General features: G+C 41.7%; 1 protein-coding gene across 3 annotated transcripts in view; it reads right to left on the bottom strand.

Moving 5' to 3' along the window:
- Positions 1 to 6,392: 6,392 nt before the first annotated feature.
- Positions 6,393 to 27,002, bottom strand: part of Lims1 (LIM zinc finger domain containing 1) — a 106,783-nt gene continuing 86,173 nt past the window's right edge. For 2 of the 3 annotated variants that reach the window (XM_027388350.2, XM_027388347.2), the window contains exons 3-10: positions 24,519 to 24,585; positions 22,472 to 22,592; positions 21,930 to 22,079; positions 19,316 to 19,466; positions 17,533 to 17,625; positions 15,429 to 15,477; positions 13,274 to 13,349; positions 6,393 to 9,876 (exon numbers count right to left, since the gene is read on the bottom strand). In XM_027388350.2, coding sequence (XP_027244151.1) covers positions 9,762 to 9,876; positions 13,274 to 13,349; positions 15,429 to 15,477; positions 17,533 to 17,625; positions 19,316 to 19,466; positions 21,930 to 22,079; positions 22,472 to 22,592; positions 24,519 to 24,585 — 822 coding nt within the window. In that variant the 3' untranslated portion in view covers positions 6,393 to 9,761. Of the gene's footprint in view, positions 9,877 to 12,936; positions 13,100 to 13,273; positions 13,350 to 15,428; positions 15,478 to 17,532; positions 17,626 to 19,315; positions 19,467 to 21,929; positions 22,080 to 22,471; positions 22,593 to 24,518; positions 24,586 to 27,002 lie in introns of those variants that run through there. The other variant, XM_035453278.1, reaches the window with a different exon arrangement.

Genomic DNA, 27,002 nt, shown 5'->3' on the forward strand with positions numbered 1-27,002 from the left:
GTTTCAACAGAATAATAGTTAATACTGGGCCAAGACTTTATGTTTGGATAAACCAAACATGGTTGAAATATTGGCGTTACATGGTGAGATGCACTTTTCCCGGCGTAATAGACCGTTAGGGGCAAAAAAGGGAAGTGATGGCTTTCCTGACGAACACAAACCAGGATCCTTAGATTTCTGAGGAATGCTGAATTTAAAATGTTTCTGGGGCTGGAGAGAGATGGCTCAGAGGATCAGAGCACAGCCTGTTCTTCCGCAGGTACTGAGTTCAATTCTTAGCAACCACATGGTGGCTCACAACCATCTGTGATGAGGTCTGGTGCCCTCTCTGACCCGCAGACATACATGCAGGCAGAACACTGTATACATTTATTTATAAATAAATAAATCTTTAAAAAAAATTCTAAAATGTTTCTGTTTCCCCGGGTGAGAATCGGGGCGGCCGGCCATCTACGACATTGTTAACAGCACTGCCGTTTGGGGTCCTGTTTTGTGACTTAACAATTAGCGGTAATAAATTATAAGTTATATTGGCTACTCCGAAGGACCCAAGTTCAGTTCCCAGCACCCATATCTGGTTGCCGACAACCACCCCTAACCAGTTCCGAGGGTCTAAATCTTTCACCTCTGTAGCACCCGAGCACACACGTGCTGAGATACACACAAACATTAAAATCTTTTTTAAACTAATAGTTTTGCCGGGCAGTGGTGGACCACACCTTTAACCAACCCCCAGCACTTGAGAGGCAGAGGCAGGTGGATCTCTGTTGAGTTCGAGGCCAACCTGACTTATTGAGTCAGTTCCATGACAGCCTAGGGCGGTTACACAGAGAAACCGTATCTTAAAGAAAAAGAAAAAAGAAAAAAAAGTAATAGTCTCAAGGTTGTGAATCAAGAGTTGTGAGAATTTCTGAAAAGAAGCTGTGTCTGCAAAGACCTAAGATTAAAACTGCAGTGATGTGGCGAGAGCTTAGAATGTTGTAGGTCTACAGGGCATTGACCTTATTACCAGGTCCAAAGGGTACCTCACCCACCCCCAAAAAGGGCAGACCCACTGACTCCAAAATTGAGTCTAGACACAGGCTCAATCTGGACTAATTCAGAGATTAGATAAACGCCAGGTTTCCACCAGATCTTGTGAAACAGGTTCACCAAACAGGTTTCCGTCAGTCAAAAGGAATCATTTCCCTTGCCTCTGGCTATGCAGTTGGCATATGCCTGTGGCTCCTATAGGTATATCAAAGTCTATGCTAGCCTCCAGGCTCCCTTGGCCCCTACACACAAGTTGACAGTTTAAAGCCCCCATATCAGCATCCTGGTCCTTCTCTCTCCTCCTCCTCCAGTTCAATGGATCCCCCTCCTCTTCACACACCCATTCCCAAACCTCCCTTTTCTGCTTTCCCTGAGAGACAGCGACTCTCAGAGAAAAAAGTAAACCAAATAAATAAGTAAAATAAAGGGGAAGAGGGAAGAAATATTGGGGGGGGAGGAGAAAGATGGGTGATTTTGACCAAAACACATTATTATATACAAGTATAAAATTGTCAAAGAATAAGTTGGAAATTAGTTTTAATTTTTTAGAGATCACTCAGCACTTGATGCCCTGGATTATTCTGATCACCAAAAGCAAAAGCAAAAGAACAGGCTTCCCCCTCCCGAGACAGGCAGTTCCTATTTCTGCATGAATTAGGAATTTTGACATTTTGTTGTTGTTGTTGTTGTTTGTTTTGTTGGTTTTTCGAGACAGGGTTCCTCTGTATTGTTTTGGAACCTGTCCTTGAACTCACTCTGTAGACCAGGCTGGCCTCCAACTCACAGAGATCTGCCTGCTTCTGCCTCCCCAGTGCTGGGATTAAAGGCCTGTGCCACCCACGCTGGACTATTTTGATATGTCTTACTTCACTTTACAAAATGCTTTTCGTAAGGCACTTAAGTTCCTTTTGCAATATTGTGTTTTGGGGTTTTTTGTTTGTTTTTGAGATTGGTTCTCACTGTGTGGTCCTGGCTGGCCTGAAACTCAATTTGTAGTCCAGGCTACCTTTGAACTCACAGATATATCTGTGTGCCTCTGCATCCATGGTGCTAGAGCTAAAGGCATGTACAACCACCCATTCCTGAAAGTAGGGATCTGAAACTTAAGACTTATTCACTTTATGGTAATGTAAACGTGACATACATCCAATAGAAACATGATTTTTTTTTCTTTTTTCAAGACAGGGTTTCTCTGTGTAGCCCTGGATGTCCTGTAATTCACTCTGTGGACCAGAATGGCCTTGAACTCAGAGATCTGCCTGCCTCTGCCTCTCCAGTGCTGGGATTAAAGGAGTGTGCCACCATCACCTGGCTTGTAAATCTACTTTTGGGGTCTTCTATTTGAGCTGTAGATGCAGACCTTACACTGCCAGTTGTAAGCTTGTTCTGGTACCTCCAAAGAGGGGTTTTAACTATGTTGATTTTTAACCTTTGCTCTACAGATCATGAGACCAATGGTCCTACATGCCTGCCCTTTCCCATTTCTAGGACTCCCAGGAGACAATGGGCAGTATTGGGCAGTCCACTGTGTCTCCATCTGGGACTTCAGGTAGCATCCATGGGAGGGTTAAACATTTAGGAAAAGAAAATGGCCTCTAAAGCCTTGGGATTACCCATTCCACTTCCTATTTTTCTATCAAATGAGAACTTAAAAAACTTTTTTTCAGCTGGGCGGTGGTGGTGCATGCCTTTAATCCCAGCGCTCTGAAGGCAGAGGCAGGTAGATGTGAGTTCAAGACCAGCCTGGTCTACAAGAGCTAGTTCCAGGACAGTCTCCAAAACCACAGAGAATCCCTGTCTCAAAAAAACAAAAAAACCCAACCAATCAACCAACCAAACAAAACAAAACAAAAACATCTTTTTTTCTCTGGTGCAATACACTGAACCAGGGCCTTCTCAGGCCTGGTCAGGCTGGTGTTTAACTACTAGGCTATACTCCCAACACCATAATAGAACTGTGGCACCAAAGGACTAAGTCTCCACTTACTGAATGTCAACATCTTTACTGTTAAGTGCAATCTGCTTCTGGCAGGGTGATTGTGAGTTTTACTTCCAGCTGTAACTTTGAATTTGAATTCAGTGAGATAGGAACTCTATCTAGCATTTACACTATTGCAGTTCAGCATCTATTTTGGCATCTAAAACCATTAGCTGTATAGAATCCCTCCATCGTCTAAAGTCCTTAGACAAAACCTGAAAAACCACTGATAAATATTTTTGTGTTTTTACACACACACACACACACACACACACACACACACACACACACACACACAAACTTACTTGTTTGGTTTGGTTTAAAAGACAGTCTCTGTAAGTCTGGCTAGCCTGGAACTCATTATCTAGACAAGGCTGGCTTTGAACTCAGAGATCATCCTGCTTCGGCCTCTGCCTCCTCCAGAGTGCTGGAATTAAAAGTGAATCCCATTATGACAGCTCATTTAAAAAATTTAAATGATTTCTTTCTCTTTTTTTGTGCATTGGTGTTTTACCTATATGCATGTCTGTGTGAGGGCATCACATCCCCTGGAACTGGAGTTACAGACAGTTGTGAGCTGCTTTGCGGGTGCTGTGATTGAACCTGGGTCCTCTGGAAGAGCAGCCATCGTTCTAGCCCCAAAGACTCATTAAAAAAAACAAACAGAAGAACATTTGTAGAAGTGTGTGTGTGTGTAAGTATGTACATGCCAGTGCTCATGTGAAGGTCAGAGGAAGGAAAAATTGCCAAAGTCAGTTTTTTCCTTGTACCATGTAGGCCCCAGGGATCAAATTCAGGTCATCATGCTGGGTGGTAAGCACCTTTACCCAGAGTCATCTCACTGGTCCCACCCTTATCTTTAAAATAAGCCTTTTAGTACCTATAGGACTTTCTTGGAGTCTGCTTTTAATATTGATTATAAGGATTTCCTGAGTGTGTGAGTGTGTATACGTTTAAAGTAAGGGAAAGAATTTGGGTTTTTGAAGGAAATAAATTTGAATCAGCATCTGTTATAATATTCTGTTTAAAAGTTGAATAATTAAGGTAGGTGTAGTAGTGCATACTTTTAATCCCAGCACTCAGTACTACACAGTGAGAACCTGTCTCAAACAGAACAAAACACAAAATGACAAGGAAAAAAAAGCTGAATAATTTCCCCAGCATTCAGCAATGCTATAGATATTTTGTATTATTAACTAAAATATTTTAAATTATTATCATTTTGGAGGTAACTATTCCTCATATAGAGCCACTGGACTTAATTTGTTCTATTGTTCTGAAAAGATAAAGGAACTAGCAAACATTGATCAAGGCATTTTGTGTAATTACAGAGTGTGTATTCTGAGCAGCTAAATGCAAATTCCATGGGACTGGCCTCTTTCTCCATCAGTCATCTGAAACCTTGATCCTTCATCCGGGTATGGTAAGGACAACCTTCCCTGTCAAGGCTTCAAGTTCTGCTTTTCAGTAACTGTTAGCTGACACCAGTTCATGAGTGTCACTGTATTATTACAAAAAGTTTTTTTGAGTCAGATATATCAGTGCATTTGTAGTTCCAGAGTCTTGGGCCATAAACAGAACTGCTCGAACCTAGGAATTTAGGGTCAGCTTGGATGATACAGGTGACCCCATTACAAAACAATAAACTCTCCACTTGTCTATTGTACTTAACCTCTGTCCTCTTGTTTTAAAACAGGTTATCATCTATTGTCTAGACTGCCAGGGAAGCTGTTCAACCTGGAAGTGGGTGGCACTGTCAGGGACAGACGATCTCATGGTCTCTCCACAGCTGGATAATGAATTTTGGAGTGGTGAGACAACGGGGCAGCTGGACGTGTATGTAGTCAGCTTACTAGCTTAGGAGTCTAGATAGATAGATGCTGGTGTAGGCATGGGAATCCACTGCTGGCTTCCTTTCTAGCAAGCTCCTATTTCTCATAGCATCCAGTTCTTCTAGGAAGCCTCCCGCCCGCCCCTTTCCAGCAGTCCTGCCATTGTGCCTGACCTATTACAACTGCCCCATGGAGGCATTCTGTCCCACCATCTTAGAGGGAGGAAAAGGGATGCATGGCTCAACCCAGAGCCCTAGGGATCTCCCAAATTTAACAAATTTCAAGCAGTTTTGCCAAGGAAAAGTTGAATACTGGAAGAGAAATGCCCTGGCTGTGAGCCTCTTCCCAACATGCATGGTGCAGGTGGCTAGATGTTATATTCAGATATATGTCAAGACATACAAGGCGGGGGGGCTGGAGAAACAACTCAGTGATTAAGAGCATTTATTGCTCCTTCAAAATGGCCTGGGTTCAGTTCCCAGCAGCCATATAGTGGCTCACAACCACCCAGTTCCAGGAGTATTATATGGTAATTCCTTTTCAGGAACCACACGATGCCTATATTAACACACAGGCAAAACACTCACATAAAACAATAAAAAAAAAAGACATGAAAAAGTTAAGGCATTCAGTTCAGTGGCAGAGCCCTTACTGAATGTTCTGGTTTGAGTACCACCTATCTCCACAGGGCCCCAGGATCTTAGGGGTTATAGCCTAGACGGATTCCAGCTGAAGCCCTCTCTCTACTTCCTGATCTGCTCAGATGAGAGCAAGCTGACTCATGTTTCCTCATGATGAGAGATTCTTCATCCCTTACATGGCTGCTTGTCAGGCATTTGGTCAATGTGGAAATGAACTGGTGTATCTAGCAATCACAAGGCCAGGCCTAGGACTGAAATCCCAGGACTGAAAAAAACATTAGCATTTATTCTGACATTCTGGCATTGGAATATTAACCTTGAAGTAAAACAGCAAGGACCATCTTAATCATAGCTGCTAACTACCCCCAAGAGGCCCCAAGCAAGATAGAGCTGTTTCCTCACAGGGGAAGTCATTAAGCCCTCACTTGAAACAACAGCCATTCATTCCCTCTCGAGACCCACACCCCTAGATGCCTGCGATTGTGCCCAAGTGGCACACGGTGGTGAGAGTCGCTAGAGTGAGTGAGTATACAGGAGGAAAGGTGACTGAAAGGTGTGGGCTCCATTTATGCAGTCTTGGGGAGGCTGTCCCAGTGCTGACGTTCACTTTACTGTGATGCAGCTGTTTTGGAGTTATCTACACTCCTGTAAAGAGCCTTCCCCATGCTCTGGAAACCAGTCCAGTGAAGTCAACACATCAGCAAGCCATATGGGTGGAAGGGTTCTCCATCTGAGGTGGTGCCCCAGGAAAAGTTAACACAAAAGGTACTAAAACTTGTCTTATATACAATACCCAGGCCATTTTGTCACCACTGTCAGGCTTTTATTCACAGGTATGAATGTTTCTACTATATTACATCGAATATTTGAATCTTCAAAAAGAGGTTAAACTAAATGACACATAACACATTATGAATAATCATGAACATTTATTAAGCACCAAAGGTATACAGCAATGGCTGCTATATAAAAAGCACATTATTGATACAATTTCCTGCCATTAAGCTTACAATCTAAAATAAAATACAAGAATATTATCAGCCTATGTCAAAGTTTCCTTAACTTGGAATCAGCTACTTTGGCAAATGGATGAGGCAAAGTGACCTGTTTCAGGTACTGGGCGGTGGGGGCACATGCCTTTAATCCCAGCATTGGGAAGGCAGAAGCAGAGGCAGGTGGATATCTGTGAGTTCAAGGCCAGCCTGGTCTACAGAGCAAGTTCCAGGACAGCCAGGACTACCAGACAAACCCTGTCTCAACCCCCACCCCCCGGGGGGGGGGGAGAGCTATTTCAGGCAAAGTGTTAATAATGCTTTGAACACCACACAAAAAATATTTTATCTGTACCCATTTTCCCCATTACATTAGGATAACTAAGGACCAAAAGGGCACTTAGAAATTGATAAGCATTATTATTTCAGATTGCCCCTAAAAATTCAAATGGAGATGTTCACTGGCAAATGCAGCCAGTGAAACACAACAACAAACAGGAACTACACCAAGTCTTTGTCTTTGCACTTAAAACTCTCCATCATCTTCTTCCACACTAAGGGCTCCAATGACATCCACACGGAGAGAGGTGCCATCTCTAGCTCAAGTATCATGTTATTACCAAGTCACACTTGCAGGAATATTCCTGTCTGAAGAGGACTGAGCAAAGACAGCAGTGGGGGCTGTGTGATGACATGTGAGATGGGTCAGCACAGGCTCAGGCCATGTATCTCCAGAGTATGAGGGAAGCATGTAAATGCTTGCTTTTCTGCTCTCTATTTCCAGTGAGGTCCGTTAAGAACTTAGCATCAAGACCCTAGACTACAAGTTACACTTGCCTAAATTCGTGTATAATACTTCATAAATACTTTTAAGGTATTCACTGCTTGCCATTATTAGCTGACAAAGGCACACTGAAGAAATTTTGGTTCTTCTTGTCAAAGACAATTTTAAACTGCTAAACAAACACAAAGCATGTATTGTTTTTAATCATTTATGATTTTCTTAATCCCAAAAGAATATTAAAAAATAAAGTAGCTGGTTACAAGTTAGTTATCTGAAAACAGAAATGTATGTGCATAACCAAGAATTTTTTTTTAAATTCATAATTACAGACATTTTAATGGCAGAGTAATAGCATCCTGAGATATCCTTTTAGTGTACATTTCTGAACATGTACATTTGTGTATGTGCATGTGGAGGCTAGATGTCAATCTTGGGTGTCCCAGCCAGGTTTTCCCCTTGGATCTGGGGCTCATCAGTTAGGTTGGGTTGGCCACCCAGGGAATCCAGGGATCTGCTTGCCTCCAGGTTCAAACTCAGGTCCTAAGGCTGGTGTGACAAGTACTTTACCAATTGAGCTCTTTCCAGGCCCCTGAGAACCCTTTATGGCAAAGCAATAAATAGTGTTTCTGCTTGTGGGGATGTCTTGGGGGACAGCATCTCACACCGTAACCTAGGAATGACCTCTAACTCATGACAACCTTCCTGTCTCAGCCTCCCAAGTGCTGAGACTACTATGGGAGTCACCATAGCCAGCAATGTTGGCTATATACACATCTTGATAACTTAAAAAAAAAAAATAAAAAGTAACATGTTAGCAGCAGAAACATTTTTAAAATGTTCATACTTTTGCATAGTGAGTTTATATAAAAAGAATGGCCCAGACATTTCAGGATAAAAATTTTTATAAAACAGAACTGATTTTTACCTAAAGTTAATATTCTTACTACCCTCTTTCAATCTAAAAGTCTCATTTACACCTTTTTACTATCTTATAGTAGATAAACCCAATTATGACATTTGAAATGAAAAAAATATAGAACATATACCAGCATCATTCTACTAAGAGGACAGGGATTAATCTCCACTGGCTTCCTGAGAACAGAATTTTTAAAAGTTTTTATCAGTGGCAAATGATTCTACATTTATAAATCTCTGTCAAAGAATTTTTATGTGGTATTATATAAAACATCTAGAATTCCTGATTAGGGGATACAGTTTTCTAAGGCAAGTTACATTATGTATGTAGCACAGATATTAGCACACAGGTTAATATGATGCACACAACCACTATTTTTGAAACAAGGTTTCAATATGCAGCCTCGGACTCTGAGAGATCTGTCTGCCTCTGCATCCAGAGTGCAGGGATTAAAGACCAGTGCTGCCATCCCTGACTCACACCCACTTTTGAAAGTGATACATTCCAAGCTGCATAATATTTCATTTCATGTCCTATTTGAATACTGAATATTTTACATTAAGCTTAAAAGCATAATTCTGTAATATATTTTTAAATGCTTCATTTTTTCTAATATCACAGAGTGTGCAGTATTTTAAAGGTTAACTAGTACAGTTTTTGTTTTGCTAAAGAATGTAAAAGACATCCTAGTAGCTACAGCAAACTAATTAAGTAACTGTATGAAGGAAGAAGTTCATAAGGAGAAGAAAATAGAATACTAAACATAGTGATTTCACAAAAATTCAAGTCATTCTGAAAAGTGTTTGCTTCTTAGTAATATGAATGTTCCTTTTACAGCACTAACTGGATAAACACATCAAGACTGTATAGGAATTATTTTGGCAGTTTACTTTTCTTTCTTATATCCTTCTCCAGTATATAAGTGAGAGATTATTTTCTTATGATATAAAAGAAAGCATAGTCTAGAGTATTTTAAAATCTAAGTCATGTAAAAGCTGACTATAAAGCTCAAAGAATTCATTTTTATTTGGTATTATATAAACATCTAGCATTCCTGATTAGGGGATGCAGTTTTCTAAGGCAAGGCAAGTAAGGTTATGCATGCAGCATAGATATTAGCACACAGGCATATGACATACACAGCCACTTTTCTTTCTTTGAAACAAGGTTTCAGTATACAGCAGTGGCTGGCCTAGGACTGAGGTGACCTGTGGACGTTAGAGGACAACTTGTAGGAATGAGTTCTCTTTCCACATGGATCCATTGTTGGTCTGTAGAGCAGGGTTTGAAGAGTTAAATTTATTTTTTAGAGGACAGGGCTTAATTAAAATTACCCTTTAACATATTTATTTTCCTTCCCCCCCCCTCTTTTTTGCTATATAGCTTTTAATGTCCACAGACTGCTAAGGCTAAAGTCCTGATTTCATCTGTGTTTTACATAGGAATAAACATTTTTTTTTTCTTTTTAAATCAGCAAAGGGAAATGAAGAAAACCATTCTCTCTAATGCTTTGATACACCTTTAGAGTGGATCAAATGAAGTAATATTGGCTAGAAGAGAGAACAAAACAAAACCCAAACCAGAACTTATTTCCTTCCTAAGGTCTCAGCTAGTTTCTTAAGTCTTTTCTTCAGCTCCAGTGGAAATTTCTCATAGCACTTCTTGCAGACTGGCTTCATGTCAAACTCCACAAATTTATTCCTAAAGATAATTATATATAAAAATATATTAGTGGAAATGTTTACAGTGCACACATGTGCGCGTGCACGTGTGCGCGCGCGTGCGCGTGCGCGCGCGCGCGCGCGCACACACACACACACACACCACACACACGATAATGTAACGTAAGTTCATTAAACTACATATAAAGACAGCATGTAACATACCATATAAAGTATCTATATTCGGGCTGGAGAGATAGCTCAGCCGTTAAAGGCTAGGCTCACAACCAAAAATATAAAGTATCTATATTCATGTCAATAAAGAACTGTAATTCTAATCTCAATTCTTATGACAAATGTAAAGAATGATTGGTAAACGGGTCGGTGGACAGCCTGGTCTACAAAGAGTTCCACAAGAGAAAGGGCTACAGAGAAACCCTGTCTTGAAAAAACAAACAAAAACCTTAAAAATGATTAGTATCAGTTAAGAAAATACACTTAAAAAATGGTCCTATACACCTATATTGGAATGTTTATTAAGTCTTACTAAGTGTTCCAGGAAATCTAATGTAAACATAATTTAGATAAAGCAAATCAAATTTTATTTACTTGTTTATTTATTTAATGTGCATGAGTATTCTGCCTGCACATGTGTCTGTGCACTATCTGGTGTTCATGGAGGTTCAAAGAGACTGTCGAATCTCTGGGACTGTTAGAGATGGTTGTGGGCTGCTGTGTGTGCTCAAGACTTGAACCCCGTCCTCTGATCTGAAAGAGCAGCAAGTGGAGCTGTCTCTTCAGCCCAAGTAAGTTGATCATATTTTGAAGTATTAGGCTAATGCGTTCTTCTTCTCAGTGCCTCCCACCCACTAGTTTGTTGACATAGTCTCCCGCTGGAGTCCAGGCTGGCCTAGAACTCTCAGTGATTTTCCTCTCTTAACCTCCCCAATGCTGGGATTGTAAGTGTAAACTACTATGCCTGTCACCAATAAATTTATTTAAACAAAGAACTGGTTTCTATAATGTGAGTGACTTACTTTTTGAAGGTAAAAGGAAGGATCTATTTAGTATTTTGAATTAGGCTGCTATATGGTTTCATTTTTCCTGTACAAATAATTTTCCTTCTATCTCCTAATTTTGAAAAATCACCTTAATTAAAAAAAAAAAAAGCTTAAATTGTAACAGGCCACTTTAGCCACTGGGACTAGGGACAAAAAGACTGGTTATCATTCTTGAACCCTAAGGTAATGGTCCACCCTTAAGTATTTACAATTCTTCTTTTAAAGCTAGAACAACACATAGTATCAATCTACTTGTAAACAGTTCTGGAGAAAACAACTCTTAGTCAGTCTCCATCTCTAACACATTCAAACAGCTAACTGCAGGAGCTTCTTGTTGAATTCCAAGGTCTGTAACTTTCAGTTAGTATATAGCTTTACAACTTGTTCATTTGCTGTGAAGTTATACTTGGGAAGCATTTGTAGAACATGCCTAGTGGTATACTGTTATGAATGACAATAATTACAAAATGTGCTTAAATCTTAATGCATCTTAAAGCACATTAAATTGGACTATTTGTTTTGAGATAATTTTGTTTGTTTGAACTCTCTATAAAGACCAGTCTGGCCTTGAACTCACAGAGATCTACCCAACTGTCCTGAGTGTTAGATTTTAAAGAACAATGTTAACAAGAATAATTCCTACTCACATATTTAAAAATAGTTTTTTCTGTCAGGTATTGGTGGCACCCACCTTTAATCCCAGCACTCGGAAGGGCAGAGGCAGGCAGATGACTGTGAGTTCAAGACCAGCCTGGTCTACAAGAGCTAGTTCCAGGACAGCCTCCAAAGCCACAGAGAAACCCTGTCTCAAAAAACAAAACAAAACAAAAAAACAAACAAAAAGAAATACCTTTTTCTATTTTTTATATTACTATAATTATATACAGCTCAGGGTGGCCTTGAACTCAAAACAATCCTTCTGTTTCAGCCTCCCAAGTACTAGGTTGACAGCTATAAGCATGGGTTTCCATCTGCTTTTCACAGAGAAACTAATGCTGATACTAATTCAAATGTTAAATGTTGCCAGTTGGCAAATCAAATACTTGAGGGGCACTTTGGTTTAAATGGTGGTGAGAACAGGCTTGTAAGAACATGCCTGACTCTTTTGTGGCCTCAGCTCAGCTTTTCTGTCATAGTGTGGCAAAGACACCTTTTCTCTGTGATCTTTAAATGGTAGTGGGGCTCTTACTCTTGCTTTATGGAATGTATTTCAATCTTTGACATTTTGTTGAATTACTAACAGGATTGTTATTTTTTTCCCTCATAGTGTTTTGAACTCTAAAACAAATTTTGTTTTATTTTCTTATTTCCTTTTATTGAAGAACTAAAAGGCAAATATAAACTACAAACAAGAGAACTAGTTAGTCTGTCTAAAGCAGGAATTTTTTTGTCTGTTTGTTTGTTTGAGACAGGGTTTCTGTATGTAACTGCTCTAGATGTTCAGGAACTCTCTTTGTAGATAGCCTAAACTGACCTTGACTTTACAGAGATCCTCCTGCCTTTGCCTCCTGAGTGCTGGGATTAAAAGTGTGTGCCACCACCATCGGGCTAAAGCAGGAGTACTTAAACTTTTGCCCACAAAACAGCTCTTGTGCTAAGAAAACATTGGGAAGATATTTAGTTTAGTTATGCCCACAGATGAGGCAGGAGTGTGCACACAAGCCAGTGTTAAGTATGGATCTCATTAAGTTTTTTTTTTTTTTTTTTTTTGGTTTTTCGAGACAGGGTTTCTCTGTGTAGCTTTGGAGCTTTTCCTGGCACTTGCTCTGGAGACCAGGCTGGCCCTGAACTCACAGAGATCCGCCTGCCTCTGCCTCCCGAGTGCTGGGATTAAAAGCGTGAGCCACCACCGCCCAGCCTTGTTTTTGTTTTTTGGGGTCATTAAGTTTTATAATTGTAATAGGCGAAAGAACCAACTCTACACAGGACAAGTATTTCAATCTCTGACGGCCACAAAAACATGCAAAAAAGAACAAGACAGGCAGAAAGGAAAGGCACCCTGAAAGACTGACCACAGGAGAAGCAACGAGAATGGCGTGGAGGGGATAGAACGTTTACAGACACACTGGCTTTCTCTTTCTCTGCTTGTCCTTATCCTTTGCTTCTCTCTCCCGTTTAGCAAGTCGCCTCTTAAACTCTTCTGGCATTTTCTCATAACAGTATTTGCAGACTGGCTTTAGATCAATTTCAACAAACTTATCCCTTTGAGTAGAACAAAGAAGGGACAGAACAGGAACAATTAAAGAACAACATTTACATTCAGAAGGACTCAGGAGAAAGAAGAGGCAGGCATCAATCACTTCCCTTTTTAGATTCTAAATGGCATCTGAAAACTTCTAGCTTTAGTAGTCACAACGGGCTAGATCAATGACTTACTTGAGTGTTAATTTGGTATTGCAGGTGGAACAGGCAAAGCAGCTCACACACCAGGCCTTGTTGAGGGCAGAGACCACTGGGGGAAAAAAGATCCAATTACATGGGAACATTTCACTGTGGGAAGGAGGGCTTCAGTTTTCAACCCTGAAAAACAAAGAAGGCTATTCCCAAGTACCTGGAGGAGGAGCCTAAGCCTTCTTCCTAGAGAGGTTCCTTTTTTTTTTCTCTCTCTCTCTTTTCCTAAGACAGGGCTTATCTGTATAACAGTCCTGGCTGCTCTGGACTTGATTTGTAGACCAGGTTGTCCTCAGACTCACTGAGATCTGCCTGCCTCTACCTCCCAAGTGTTGGGATAAAAGGTGTGTGCCACCATCACCCAACTAGGTCCTTTATTTTTCATAAGAGTCTTATTATAGCCGGGCGCTGGTGGCACGCGCCTTTAGTCCCAGCACTTGGGAGGCAGAGGCAGGTGGATCTCTGTGAGTTCGAGGCCAGCGTGGTCTACAAGAGCTAGTTCCAGGACAGCCTCCAAAGCCTGTCTCGAAACCCCCCCCCAAAAAAAGAGAGAGAGTCTTATTCTGTAGCCTAGGCTAAGATGAACTCCTGATCTCCCTACCTTAGCCTCCCTGATTCTGAAATTATATATGTGCATCACCATGCCTGGTAAGAGCTTTTTTTTTTTTTCTTGCCAAAACATAGTCAAAAAACTCAATGCTATTAATGTGCTTCCAACAAATCTATTTTTTTATTATGGCTATTTTTTAAAAATATTTATTTATTTTATGTGTATGAGTGCTCTACCTGCATGTACACCTTAATTCCAGAAGAGGGCATCAGACCCCCACTATAGATGGTTGTTAGCCATCACATGGTTTCTGGGAATTGACCTCTGGAAGAGCAATCAGTGCTCTTAACCTTGAGCCATTTCACCAGCCCTATTATGGCTATTTTTTTCCTTACTTTTTTGACTATTTGCTTTTAGAGGCAAAGTCTCATTATGTAGCTCTTGGCTGGCCTGAAACTCACTATATGTGGACCAGGCTAGCCTCAAACTCAGAAATTTGCCTGTGTCTGCCTCCTGAGTGCTGGGATTAAAGGCATGTACCACCAAGTCTGGCTTTACTCACATTATTAAAAAAAATAGGTTTCAATTTAAGCAAGACTATTTCTTAGTTTCATCTTTTTTTTTTTTTTTCTGCTCTTGTCTTTGTGTGTGGGTGCACACCCCTGTGTGTATCTGTGTGAAGAGAAGCCTGAGGCTGACTCGGGAACTTTCTTTGATCACTCTCAATTTATTAATTTAAGGAAAGGTCTCTCAGTTGAACTCAGAACAGCCACTATGGCTAGTCTGGTTGGCAGCTTGTTCTGGGGACCCTGCACAAGGAACATTTATTTACAGTGCTAAGGACAGAACTCTAGTCCTCATGTTACCAGAAGCATTTACCCCCTGAGCTATCCCCAGCCCCATTTTGCCTTTTTTAGCTTTTAATTTTTCTTTATTTACAAGGAAATACTATTCCCTCAGCACTGTGGACAGTAGCCAACCTGTCTGTCTCATGTTACTCAGATGAGCTTCTCTAGATGAGGCTTGAAGACCGACAAGCTCTCTGTCTCTGTCTCAGACACAGATAAAAAACTTTAAACTCCAGACTCTATCTGACTGTGAGTGGTGTTTCTTTCAAAGATAACACTAAGAATGAAACTTCCTTTGTCTGTCTTTCCAACTGTCCCCGCAGTTCAGCTGATTTGCAAGGGCACCACTAAAGATGGTTCCCAGACTAACCTTGTTACTCTCTGCAGCTTTCCACAAAGCACTTCCTGATTAGGTGATGTCTGCTGAGAGCCATGACATGCTGTCAACAGTGCTGTTTAGAACTCTGGCAGGGAATTTCTGGCAGGGCTGGTTAGTGACCATTAGCAAACACAGCTGCTTTCCCTACGTTGTTGCCAATCTGTCCTGCCTGGTTAGCCCATGTAATAAGTCCTAGCAACTCGGAACACAGCTTACAGCAGCTGTGCTGCCTCGTTAGCCCATCTCTCTGTGTAAAGCACTTGAGAAGCATACCAAGAGCAAACAGCAATCAGCTTCTTTCATTTTTCATACCTCCCAAGTGTTCTTATACCAAAGTGGTCCCACCCATCCACAGATACATACCATCACCTTCTATGACACGGTTGCAGTGGAAACAAACATCACCAAATAGCTGAGAATGAAGACAAGAAACAGTGGTGAAAGCTCAAGGTGTGTTGGAATTAAGTGTTTAGCAAATATTTATATGATCTCTGTCCTTTCTGTTTACCTCTGAAAAACAAGTAGCTGGCAACTAAATTGTAGAATTTATCCTTTTAGAGAAAATAATCAATTAGTTACAATGAAAATCATTCACTTTTCATCCTTTAAACATATCTTTCCTGCTTACAATTTGAGCACCAAAATAATTAATAAAAAAATACAAGAACCTTTAAGTCCATATAGATAAGAAATGAATAGACAAAAAACCCTATGCCCAAGAAGGGGGGATGGTGACTGTTCAAACAGAGTGCTGAGGGCCAACAGAGCAGGGAGGGCATTAAGGCTGGGTAACTATCATTTCCACCCAGAGCAGGCAGCATTATTGCATGTCACCAAATCTAAGGAGAAACTGATGAGAAGCAGGACATTTTCACAGTCAGAAAGTAACTATTCACAGGTTATGTTTGTTGGCTATAAGGGAAGGGGGAAACAGCAACTTACACATAGTACAGATACAGCCAATACCAAGCCTGGATGGCACCAATGGATCAGCAATGAACACATAGGAGAGGCACTGAGGAGGACATATCACTACCTACTCAGTGTTCTAACCAAGAGCCCACAACCTCAAAATAGTCATGGAGAATGAACAGAGGAGCCCAAGGGAAAGGGGATCTATTAAGGACACTGGAGATGGTCCATGTTTGAGGAGGCTAACAATACTGGAATGACACCAGTCTTAAGAGCATGAAAAAAAAATGCTATAAGAACATTATTGAAGCTGGGTGGTGGTGGTGGTGCATACCCTTAATGCCTGTGCTGGGGAGGCGAAAGCAGGCAAATCTCTGTGAGTTCGAGGCCAGCCTGGTCTACAGAACAAGCTCCAAAACAGCCAAAGCTACAGAGAAACCCTGTCTTGAAAAACAAAAACAAACAACAACAACAAAAGGACATTATTGAGCTGTGTGCAGTGCTGCAAACCAGCACTTAGAAGGCTGCCATAATACCATGAGACCCGTCTCTAGATAAAGATAAGTAAATGCCTAAGCAATAAAACTGAAGTAAACTAAATTATTATATCCATACTAATAACTGTGATATATAAAGAGCTCTGTATTCTAGGGAAATATACATTGAAATGTATTGGGTAAAGGAACATGGCTGCATCAAATGCTTACTGCTAAAATCTGACTCCTAACTGAGGAGCTAGGAGAGTTGATGGCTTCTGAGGAAAGGAGAGTCAGCCTTCCTTAAGAGTGTAGCTCCTGTAGGTTGACCAGTAAATAGCTGCACAACCAAATGTAAATGGGAGCACAAACTGGAGTAGATGGGTTATTTAAAAAAAAAAAAGACATGAAACTGGGGAGGGGGTGTTATAAGAAGGTGGGGTGTAGGAAAGTAGGGTAAATCTGGGGGGAGTTAGAGTGAGGTGGGAGTGAATATCATCAAAACACACTATATGAAATTCTCAAAGAACTAACAAAACCTGGGTGGTGGTGGCGCCCACCTTTAGTCCCAGCACTCAGGAGGCAGAGGCAGGCAGATCTCTGTGAGTTCGAGACCAGGTTGGTCCACAAAAGCTAGTTCCAGGACAGCCTCCAAAGCCACAGAGAAATCCTGTCTGAAAAAAACAAACAACAAACAAAAAACAACCAAAAAACTAACAAAAATATTTTTCAAAAAACCTATCGAAGGTGTCTACTAGTTAAGAGCACTGGCGGCTCTTCAAGAGGACCCAGGTTCAATTCCTAGCATCTGTGTAGCAGCTCAGTCCCAGGGAATCCAATGCCCTCTTGTGGCCTCCACAGGCACTGCACACATAGGGTGAATAGACATTTGGGCAAACACATAAAATGAAAAGGTAGCTAGGCATATAATATTATTTGTATGTTATTTAGTAATAACTCAAAGATTTAAAATATATCTCTGTAGACCAATGTACATTTTCCAAGAGCTTTCTCTACAGCTGAAACATTAATGACTTTCAAGTCGCATGTTCCAAATATCCAATAAGTACAATTATTACCTGATTATAGTGAGTTTCACAATAGGCCAAGCCCTTCCTCTCGTAATGGCGATGTCCAAGAAATGGCTTTTCACATTTGGCACAAACAAAATGCTGGAAAACATTGAATAGATTAAAATAATCTGTGTTTTGCTGTAAGATACTGTAATTTGATTTATCTAACAAAAAAACTTCAAAGTTAACCAATTCTTAGAAAAGATAGTAAGATTAATAACCAGACCCCTGCTCTCCCCCCACCTTTGGTGATGGCACCTCACTATGCAGATCTTATCTATGTAGCTCTGTCTGATATAAAACTTGCTGTGTAGATCAGGCTGGCCTGGAATTCACAGATATTCACCCGCCTCTGCCTCTCAAATGCTGGGACTAAAGGGGTGCATAGCCACTACACCTGGCAAGACCAGTTATTTTTATGGTCTCAATTTTGATGTCTATGAGGCTCTAATGGGTTATCTTAAGATAACTGCTCAGTGCCAGGTGGTGGTAGCACACGCCTTTAACCCCAGCACTGGGGAGGCAAAGGCAGGTGGATTTCTGTGAGTTCAAGGCCAGCCTGGTCTACAGAGTGAGTTCCAGGACAGCCAGAGCTACACAGAGAAACCCTGTCCTGAAAAATCAAAAAGATAACTGCTCAGCAGCTGGAAGCACCTGCAGCTCTGGCTTAGGATCTGGGTTTAATTTCTAGCACCAGTGTGGCAACTTACAACTATAACTCCAGTTCCAGGAGACATGATGGCCTTGTCTGACCTTCACGGGCACAAGGTACCACATGTAGGCAAAACACTCACACACATACAATAAAGCCATCTTAAAAAAATACAAACTATTAAATAAGACATATGAAGGGAGATGGGCATCCCTGTATGTTTGTAACTGAGAATAACTAATTGTTGGATGTGACACTCCTGTCCCCAAGAAGAATTTGTGAACGAAGTATACATCCTCTATTATGTTGTCATGTTACAACATTCTAGATTTTATTATTTACTATTAAGTTGTAATGGTTCGTATTTTTGTTAACTTGTCACAAACTAGTTCCTAACTCTAGGAGTAGCCACCACCAGACTAGCCTGTGGGGTATTTTCTTGTTTGCAAATTGATGTGGGAAGGAAATCCCTGGGCAGGTGAACCTGGACTGTGTAAGAAAGGTGGCTAGCTGACAATGCGCCTGGAAGTAAGCCAATAAACAGCATTTCTCTTTGGTCTCAGCTCCAGTTCCTGCATTTAGGTTTCTGACTTGAGTTCCTGACTTGGCTTCACTTCTCAATCAACAATAAGCTGTAATAAACCCTTTCTTCACCCAAGTTGCTTTTGTCAGTTGTTGTTGTTTGTTTGGTTTTAGAGACAGGGTCTCTCTATGTAGTTCTGGTTGTCCTGGAACTCATAAAGACCCTCCTGGTTCTGCCTCCCAAGTGCTGAGATTAAAGGAGTGCACCGCCACACTCGGCTTGTTGTTTTGTTTTTTTTTTTTTTTTTTCCGAGACAGGGTTTCTCTGTGTAGCTTTGGAGGCAATCGTGGCACTCGCTCTGGAGACCAGGCTGGCCCCGAACTCACAGAGATCCGCCTGCCTCTGCCTCCCGAATGCTGGGATTAAAGGCGTGCGCCACCAACGCCTGGCTGCTTTTTGTTTTTGTAAATCACAGTGATAGAGAAACAAATTAAGACAAAAGTCAACTGTTTTTTAAAAATGCCAACATTTAGTCTTTATACTGTTCTTATCTTGCTAGCATTCTTGGGGCACAGAAACAAAGTACTGGCTATCTTTGGCCAGGCTGTACTTACCTCCACGTGCCATTGCTTGCCCATGGCATTCACTACTCGCCCTTCAATGGGCCTCCGACAGGCACCACAGATAGGGACCCCCATCTTATCATGACATGGCAGACAGTACAGCTCCCCCTTCAGCTCCCGGGCATCAGCAGTTAGCTCCTTCCTGTTCACCAAAGACAATCAACTGAATACTACTGTACAGCTGAACAAGAGATAGCAGAATTTTTTTTACAAGATTTTAAAAGATACAATCAAAACAATCCTTGACAATCCCTGATAATTTCTATTTTCCCTTCATTAAAGGTGATCTGAGAAACTTGAATTAAGAGACTAGCCGGGGTTTCAGGTTGTTGCCAGCATCTTGTATTAATGGTGAGACACAGAAGAGGTCAGACACATGCCACTCAGTCCTGTTTATCATTGCTGTCTTAAAGGAACATAATAATACATTTCAGTCCATTTGTCTTCCTTAAAACTCACAGTACTGAGTCCAGGAACAGCAGTCCACATTTGTAATTGCATCACTTGGGAGGCTGAGGAAGGAGGACTGTGAACTTGTAGACAGCCTGGGATACATAGGTGATTATTATTATAAAAATATAAATTATATTGAGTGAGAGGCACAATAGGCCCCACCCTAAGCTGGGGAGCTCTTGGCAGTTAACAGCTGCTGGCCAAAGGGGAATCATCTTTCTTCAGGGGTGTAGCCACTGGTAAGGTGTCCATAATCTAGGAAGTAACTCCACAATCATGTAGTGCAAGCAACCCTAGTTAAACTCAGTGGACTATAAAAACGACAAGGACAAGATAGGAAGAGTGGGGGATCTTCATCAAAACATGTTATACATACATATGAAATTGTCAAAGGATAAACTGTTAAGACAAAAAACAATAAGACAAGATAAATTATACTGGCACGTCATCATGGGCCGTAAATTTTTTTGTGTATGTCTATGCACTACATGTGTGCCTAGTGCCTTCGAAGGCCAGAAGAGACCATTAGATCACCTGGAATTGAAGTTACAGAAAGTTGTATATTGCCATGTGGGTGTTAGGTATTGAGCCTGGGTCCCCTGGAAGAGCAGCCAGTGCTCTTAATTACTGAGCCAGCTCTATCATGTGCTACTTAGGCTTACTAAAAAGTTGCTGTGGGTGTGGGGTAGACTCTCCTTATGCCAGAGTCCAGCAAATTTAATTCAAGTATCCTTCAAGACTCTGTTCTGGGGCAGGGTGGCCCTCAGGCACTATAAAAGGGATGAAGGACAGCAAACAACTAAGGTTTGTAAAGGAATTGAGCCCTGAGAACAGCTAAACAGTGAACCATTTCCAACAGAGGTTACTATACGCATGCCTATGGTGAGTATGAGAAACCAGAAGATTGGGCTGGAGAGATGGCTCAGAAGTTAAGACCTCTCTGGCTGTTCTTTCAGAGGTCTTGAGTTCAATTCCCAGCAACCACATGGTGGCTCACAGGACTCACAGGATCTGGTGTCCTGTCCTCTTCTGGCCTGCAAGCATACATGCAGACAGAATACTGTATACACAACAAATAAACAAATAAATAATTAAAAAAAAAAAAGGAAACCAGAAGATCACCCATGGAAAGACCGTTATTCTCTGTCTAGAAATTTCACAATTAAGAACTCAAACATAAGACTTTAGAGAAGGCTCAGTGGTGAAGAGTACTGGTTGCAAAGGACCTGGGTTTAATCCCAGCATTCACATGGTAGATGGCAACCATTTTCTTTTCTTTTTTTCAAGACAGGGTTTCTCAGAAGCTATGGAGCCAGTCCTGGAATTCACTCTGTAGACCATGCTGGCCTTGAACTCACAGAAATCTGCCTGCCTGCCTCTGCCTCCCAAGTGCTGGGATTAAAGGCGTGTGCCACCACCACCTGGAAACAACCATTTTATATCCTAATTCCCCCTCCTGACTTCCATGGGCACCAGGCACACATGCAGTGCATTTTTTTCGTGCAAACAAAACACCAATACAGGGGAAAAAAAAAAAACAAATAAAAACTCAAGCATGACTGGTTCAGCAGTCTACTCATTTCTGCTGGAGGTTACAAGTGCCTAATTTGATGACGCTACTTCTACCCATTCTCTCAATTAGGTTACTGTAGTACTAAATTTCTGCTGGATGCTTTAAGTACCTATTTGATGATAATATGCTATCTGTGCTTCTTATGAGCTGTTTGCTAATTGTTCTTTTACTTTGCTTCCTACCTACTTAATAAAGTCAACTTGTTCTACACCCAATAACCAGCTGTCTCAGATCATTATCTGAAGAGTAGAGCCATTATATAATGCTCTTGGTCCTTCCATGGGTCTAACACTAAAAGTTGGAAAATTAAGGGTTTAACTATATGCAGACCATTTGCTTAGCATACACAAGATCACAGGTACACACACACACAAAACACACACACACACAGAGAGAGAGAGAGAGAGAGAGAGAGAGAGAGAGAGAGAGAGAGAGAGAGAGAAACCAAATAAAAAAAATAAAAAAAAGCTAGAAGAAAGCAAGTTAAGCTGTTTGTTGCAGTAACAGAAATATAGGTAACTTTGCTCCTTCACTTTAAGGATACTCTTTCTAACAATGTCAGGGAAAACACTGTAGTACCCGCAGTTGGCACAGTTGAAGTGGTCAGGGTGATACGGGTCATTCTTGAAGATCAGAGGTTGTTCATCAATGATGGCATGGCATTTCTGGCAGATGTATTTTCCAAGGCCTCTGGCCTTTTCACGATTATGACAAGGACGACACAGGTGTCTATAGAAGGTCAAAATGGAAATTTAAAATCTTACGTTCTTTTTAATTATTAGAAATAAACTTCTCATATCTCTGAATAGAAATCAAAGAAACCATTTTTCAGAAAACTATCTCCTGTGCTTAGTAGACCAGACTCAAAGTGCAGGAAAAATTTGTTCCACTAATAACCCACAGATGTGCATGGACTTTTCACTGGCAGAGCAGGAGGCATGCAGCAGCAGACCCCATGAGGAAGCTCTGGGGTCATTTTCCAGGGTATTCAGCAAGTCAGTTCAGGGTTAGTTCTGTGTTCTCACACCCCAGAGCAGTACCTCAGACTCCGTAGGTAAAATGCATGAGACTTGAACAATCCCTTTGGCCACCCACATCCAACAAGGATGGCAAAGTCCTACCTGCCGGCATTCTTGACAAACCCTATGTCTGCCAGCACTTCCTGGCAGAGGTCACATCGAAAGCACTCAGGATGCCAGCTGTTGTTCATGGCTTTAATAACCCGACCAATGATGAATTCACCTATGGGAAAGTAAAGCACCAAGAAAGAATGTGATGAGGGGTCTTATTTGCTATAAATCAAAGGGGCAAGTGTTTTAGGGCTTACTAAGGGACTGACTAGTGCTCCTCAAATGCTAAGCCACTGCCCTACCAGAGTTACATCACATCTCCAGCCCTCTGAGTATTCCTTTTTAATTTGTGACACAGAACCCCAAGTGAGTTGTTCAGGATGCCCTTAAAATTGAGATCCTCCTGCCTCAGCCTTCCATGTATCTGGGATTACAGGTCTCTATTACCAGACTAAATTTTTTAAAAAGATTTATGAATTATGTGTATGGTGTTTTGCCTACATGTATCCCTGCAGGCCAGAAGATGTCATTGTAGATGGTTGGGAGCCCCTATGTGGTTGCTGGGAATTGAACTCAGGACCTCTCTAGAAGAACAGTCAGTACTCTTAACCTCTGAGCCATCTCTCCAGTCCACCATCCTAACTAGAAGGGCTTTTACACTACGTTTATTGGAGTAAAAGGGCAGACAAATGATCTTCCTTTCATCTGAGTCCTCATTTTTATTTTATAGTCACATTTTAACACGATTTTTATCATCTCTCTGAATCTGGCTTTTCTTTTCAAATGTCCTGAGCTTGACCAGTGCCTCTCAGCTGTTTATGGTCATTGTTTCACAGATAACTGAAACCTATAGCACTTTTTCCTTTTATTCTCATTCCTCACCACAGTGATGGGATCGAAACCAAGGGCCTTATGAATGCTAATACTAAGTGTTTTACCAATGAATGTTATAACTTCAGTCTCTACAAAGAACCCCTGAGAGGCCTGAAACTTGTAGAGAGACTGAGCTGGCCTCAATTTAGAGATCCTCCTGCATTTGTTTTCAGAGTGCTGGGATCATGCCTGGTCTACCACATTTTTCTCATAATTCACATCGGCTTCCTTCACTAAGCACTTTAAACCTTGAATCTGGGGTCTTAATCCCTAGAAATGTTCTAGTTGAGCCACCTCAGGTGGCTACAATAACTGAGTCAAGTACATGTGCACCTTTATCTACTCAACTGGAATATTCCCTGTCTCTCCTCTGACCAGACCACCAGCAAAAGGCTATGTGCAGAGGGAAAGGCACGGCAGAAAGCCCACTACAGGCTTTTACCCACATGTCATAGAAACCAATTCTCTCTAGATTTTGGACTTTCTCTAGTTTGATAAATACACTCAATACACAGAGGACAGATGAAGACTCTCACCTCTCCTCTCTCTCTCTTTTTTTTTTTTTTTTTTTTTTTTTTTGAGACAGGGTTTCTCTGTGTTAACAGCTCTGGCTATCCTAGAACTAGCTCTGTAGACCAGGCTGGTCTCAGACTCACAGAGATCCACCTGCCTCTGCCTCCAGAGTGCTGGGATTAAGACCTGTGCCACCACTGCCTGGCAAAGTATCTCTTATAGTTATTTATAAGCACCATTTTAAAGAAAATGTTGCACTTTCTAGAGTTAAATGACTGCCTAGTTAGCATTAACTGTCAGTCAACTTGATACATCCTAGAGTCACCTGAGAATGGAGTCCCAATTGAGGCATTACCCAGACCAGATTGGCCTCTGGGCCTGTCTGTTAATTATCCAGGAGGGCCCAGCTTACTATGGTTGCACCATTCCCTGAGACAGTGGTCCTGGACTGTGAATTATAGAAGAGTAGCTTAGCTTAAGCTGGCTGGTAAGCCAGCAAGCTGTTTCTTCTCAGTTTCTGCTTCAAGTTTCTGCCCTGACGTCACTGGGTGACGGACTGTGACCTGGAAGTGTAAGATGAATAATGAAGCCCTTTCCTCCAGTCAGCTGCTTTCAGTCAGAGTGTTTTGTCTCAGCAACAGAGACAAACTACAACAGTGACTTATATAATTGTGAAACTTATTTTTTACCTATACTCAGCAGTAAAACTTACCACATTGGTGGCAGCAGGGAGCAAAGAGCATTTGGAAATCGTGCTCACAGTACTTCCTTCCCTCAAACTGAAAGAAAAAGCATAAAGGCCATCAACTTACACATATGAAACAACCACACAAGGAAAGCATTTCGTGAAAAGACAAACAAAGGTGGTTTTCGCTTTTGTTTTATGGTGTGTATGTATAGCAAACCCAAAGCCTGTGAATGTTAGGTAAGGGCTCTTCACCAATAAACTACCCCAGTCCTTACCAAAGGAGGTTTTATTGTATTTTTTGGAGACAGGGTCTCATCATGTAGCCCTGGATGGCCTGGAATTTATTATGTAGACTAGGTTGGCCTTGAACTCACAGAAACCTGCCTGCCTCTGCCTCTGCCTCCTAAGTGCTGGCACTAAAGGTATGCACAACATGCCTGGCTAACTTGGGGACCTTCTGTATTCTTCTATGTTGGTACAGGGTATAATCTGACGTTGGATGGTCTAACACCCACATAAAGTTGGACATAGATGTGTATGCTTGTAACCCTGGCCTGGGGGAGGGGGCATAGTGACAGGTAGAAAAAGCTCACTGCCCAGAGAGCCTAGCCTAACTGATGAACATTAGGTTCAGTGAAAAACACTCTCTCAAAATATAGAGTGGAGAATAATCAAAGAAAACAACCTCGACTTTCACATGAACAGGTACATATGTGCATTCACATGCACACACACACACACAGAACAGGTACACATGTGCACTCACATGCATACACACACACACACACACACACACACACACACACACACACACACACAGAACAGGTACACATGTGCACTCACATGCACACACACACACACCACACACAGAAACTGTACAGGGTGAATAGCTGCTCTTACCTCTGACTGTGCTTAATTATTTTTGATGTACATACTCTAAATTTAAGGATTTTAAAAATACTTGTTTGTTTTTATTTTATATGTATGGGTGTTTTGTCTGCATGCATGCCCGTGCACCGTGTGTGTCTGATGTCCACGAGGGCCAGATGAGAGCATCAGATCTCCTGGAACTGGAATTATAGATGGTTGTTAGCCACCAAGTGGGTGCCTGGAATTGAGTCTGGACCATCTGGAAGGGCAGTCAGTGCCCTTAACCACTGAGTCATCTCTTTAGCCCCTTAGTTATTTTATTTTATTTCACTTTTTGAGACAGGTCAATATGTAGTCCTGGCTGGCCTGGAACTCCATGTAAACCAGACTGACCTTGCACTCACAAAGGTCCACCTGCCTCTGCCTCCTAAGTGCTGAGATTAAAGACGTGCAATAGCATGCCTGGCTTAATATCAGTATTTTTAAGTGACCAATGCAGATTTGAAAACTAAACAGCCAGGCATAATAGTTTACATACCTGTAATCCAAGATATTTGATGGAGGATTGTAAGTCTTAGGCCACGGGGAAACCTTGTCTCAACAAAACAAACGCTCAGCCCCAAACAAAAACTTAATATACTCCTTAGAAAGCATTCCCTTGCTTTCTGCCAACCTATCTGCAACTAGAGCCCTCATCCAGTGGCTGACGGAAGCAGAGACAGACATCCACAGAAATACACTGAGCTGAAATCTGGAATTTAGTTGAAGAGAGGGAGGAATGAAGAGCGAAGGGGTCTGTACCAGGTTGGAGAAACCCACAGGAACAGTTGGCCTGAACAAGGGAGAGCACATCGACCCCAGATGCTGTCAGGGAGGCCAGTACAAGACTGATCCAGACCCCTGAACATGGATGTCAATAAGGAGGCCTCTGCACTCCAGGGAGCCTCTGGTAGTGGATTAGTATTTTTCCCTGGTGTAAGAAGGGACTTTGAAAGCCCATCCCACGTGATGGGATACACTCTGGCCCTGGACACATGGGGAAGGGCCCAGGACCAGCACAGGAGGATTTGGTGGACACTGCAGAGCCCCTGTTGAGGGCCCTGCCCTGCCTGGGGAGTGGTAGGTGGATGGGGTGGGGGGTAGGTTGGGAGTGGGGGAGGAGGGATGGGGGTGAGGGGAGGGAGAGGGAGAAGGGACTTATATGTGAAACAAGCTTGTTCCCTAACTTGATCTTATAATAATAATAATAATAATAATAATAATAATAATAATAATAAAATAGTATGATAGCAGAATCTCACTGTAGCCCACAAATACTTAGAATTTGTGTGCTGACAGCTGTGTCAGGAACAAGGCACAGATGTCCACTTGGTTGGTCTGGTGCTTCAGAACAATCTAGTTAGCCAGCAACCTGGAAAGATGCCCAGCAGGATCTTGAGTAGAAAAAAAATCCTCCACTGTTTGAACTGCAGCATGGTCTTCTCCATCCAGGTTATCTGTGTACAATAACAGCTGGCCCTACACTGGGTGGTGTAATACGGAGCGTGCGCTTTCTCATAGGTCACTAGCTTGTTTCCCTTGCCCACAAATTCTAGTACAGCTCAGCTCTTGGTGCAGATCTGGCCCAAGGAGATGCCA

The sequence above is a fragment of the Cricetulus griseus genome (genome assembly GCF_003668045.3).
Source record: "Cricetulus griseus strain 17A/GY chromosome 1 unlocalized genomic scaffold, alternate assembly CriGri-PICRH-1.0 chr1_1, whole genome shotgun sequence".
NCBI lineage: Eukaryota > Metazoa > Chordata > Mammalia > Rodentia > Cricetidae > Cricetulus > Cricetulus griseus.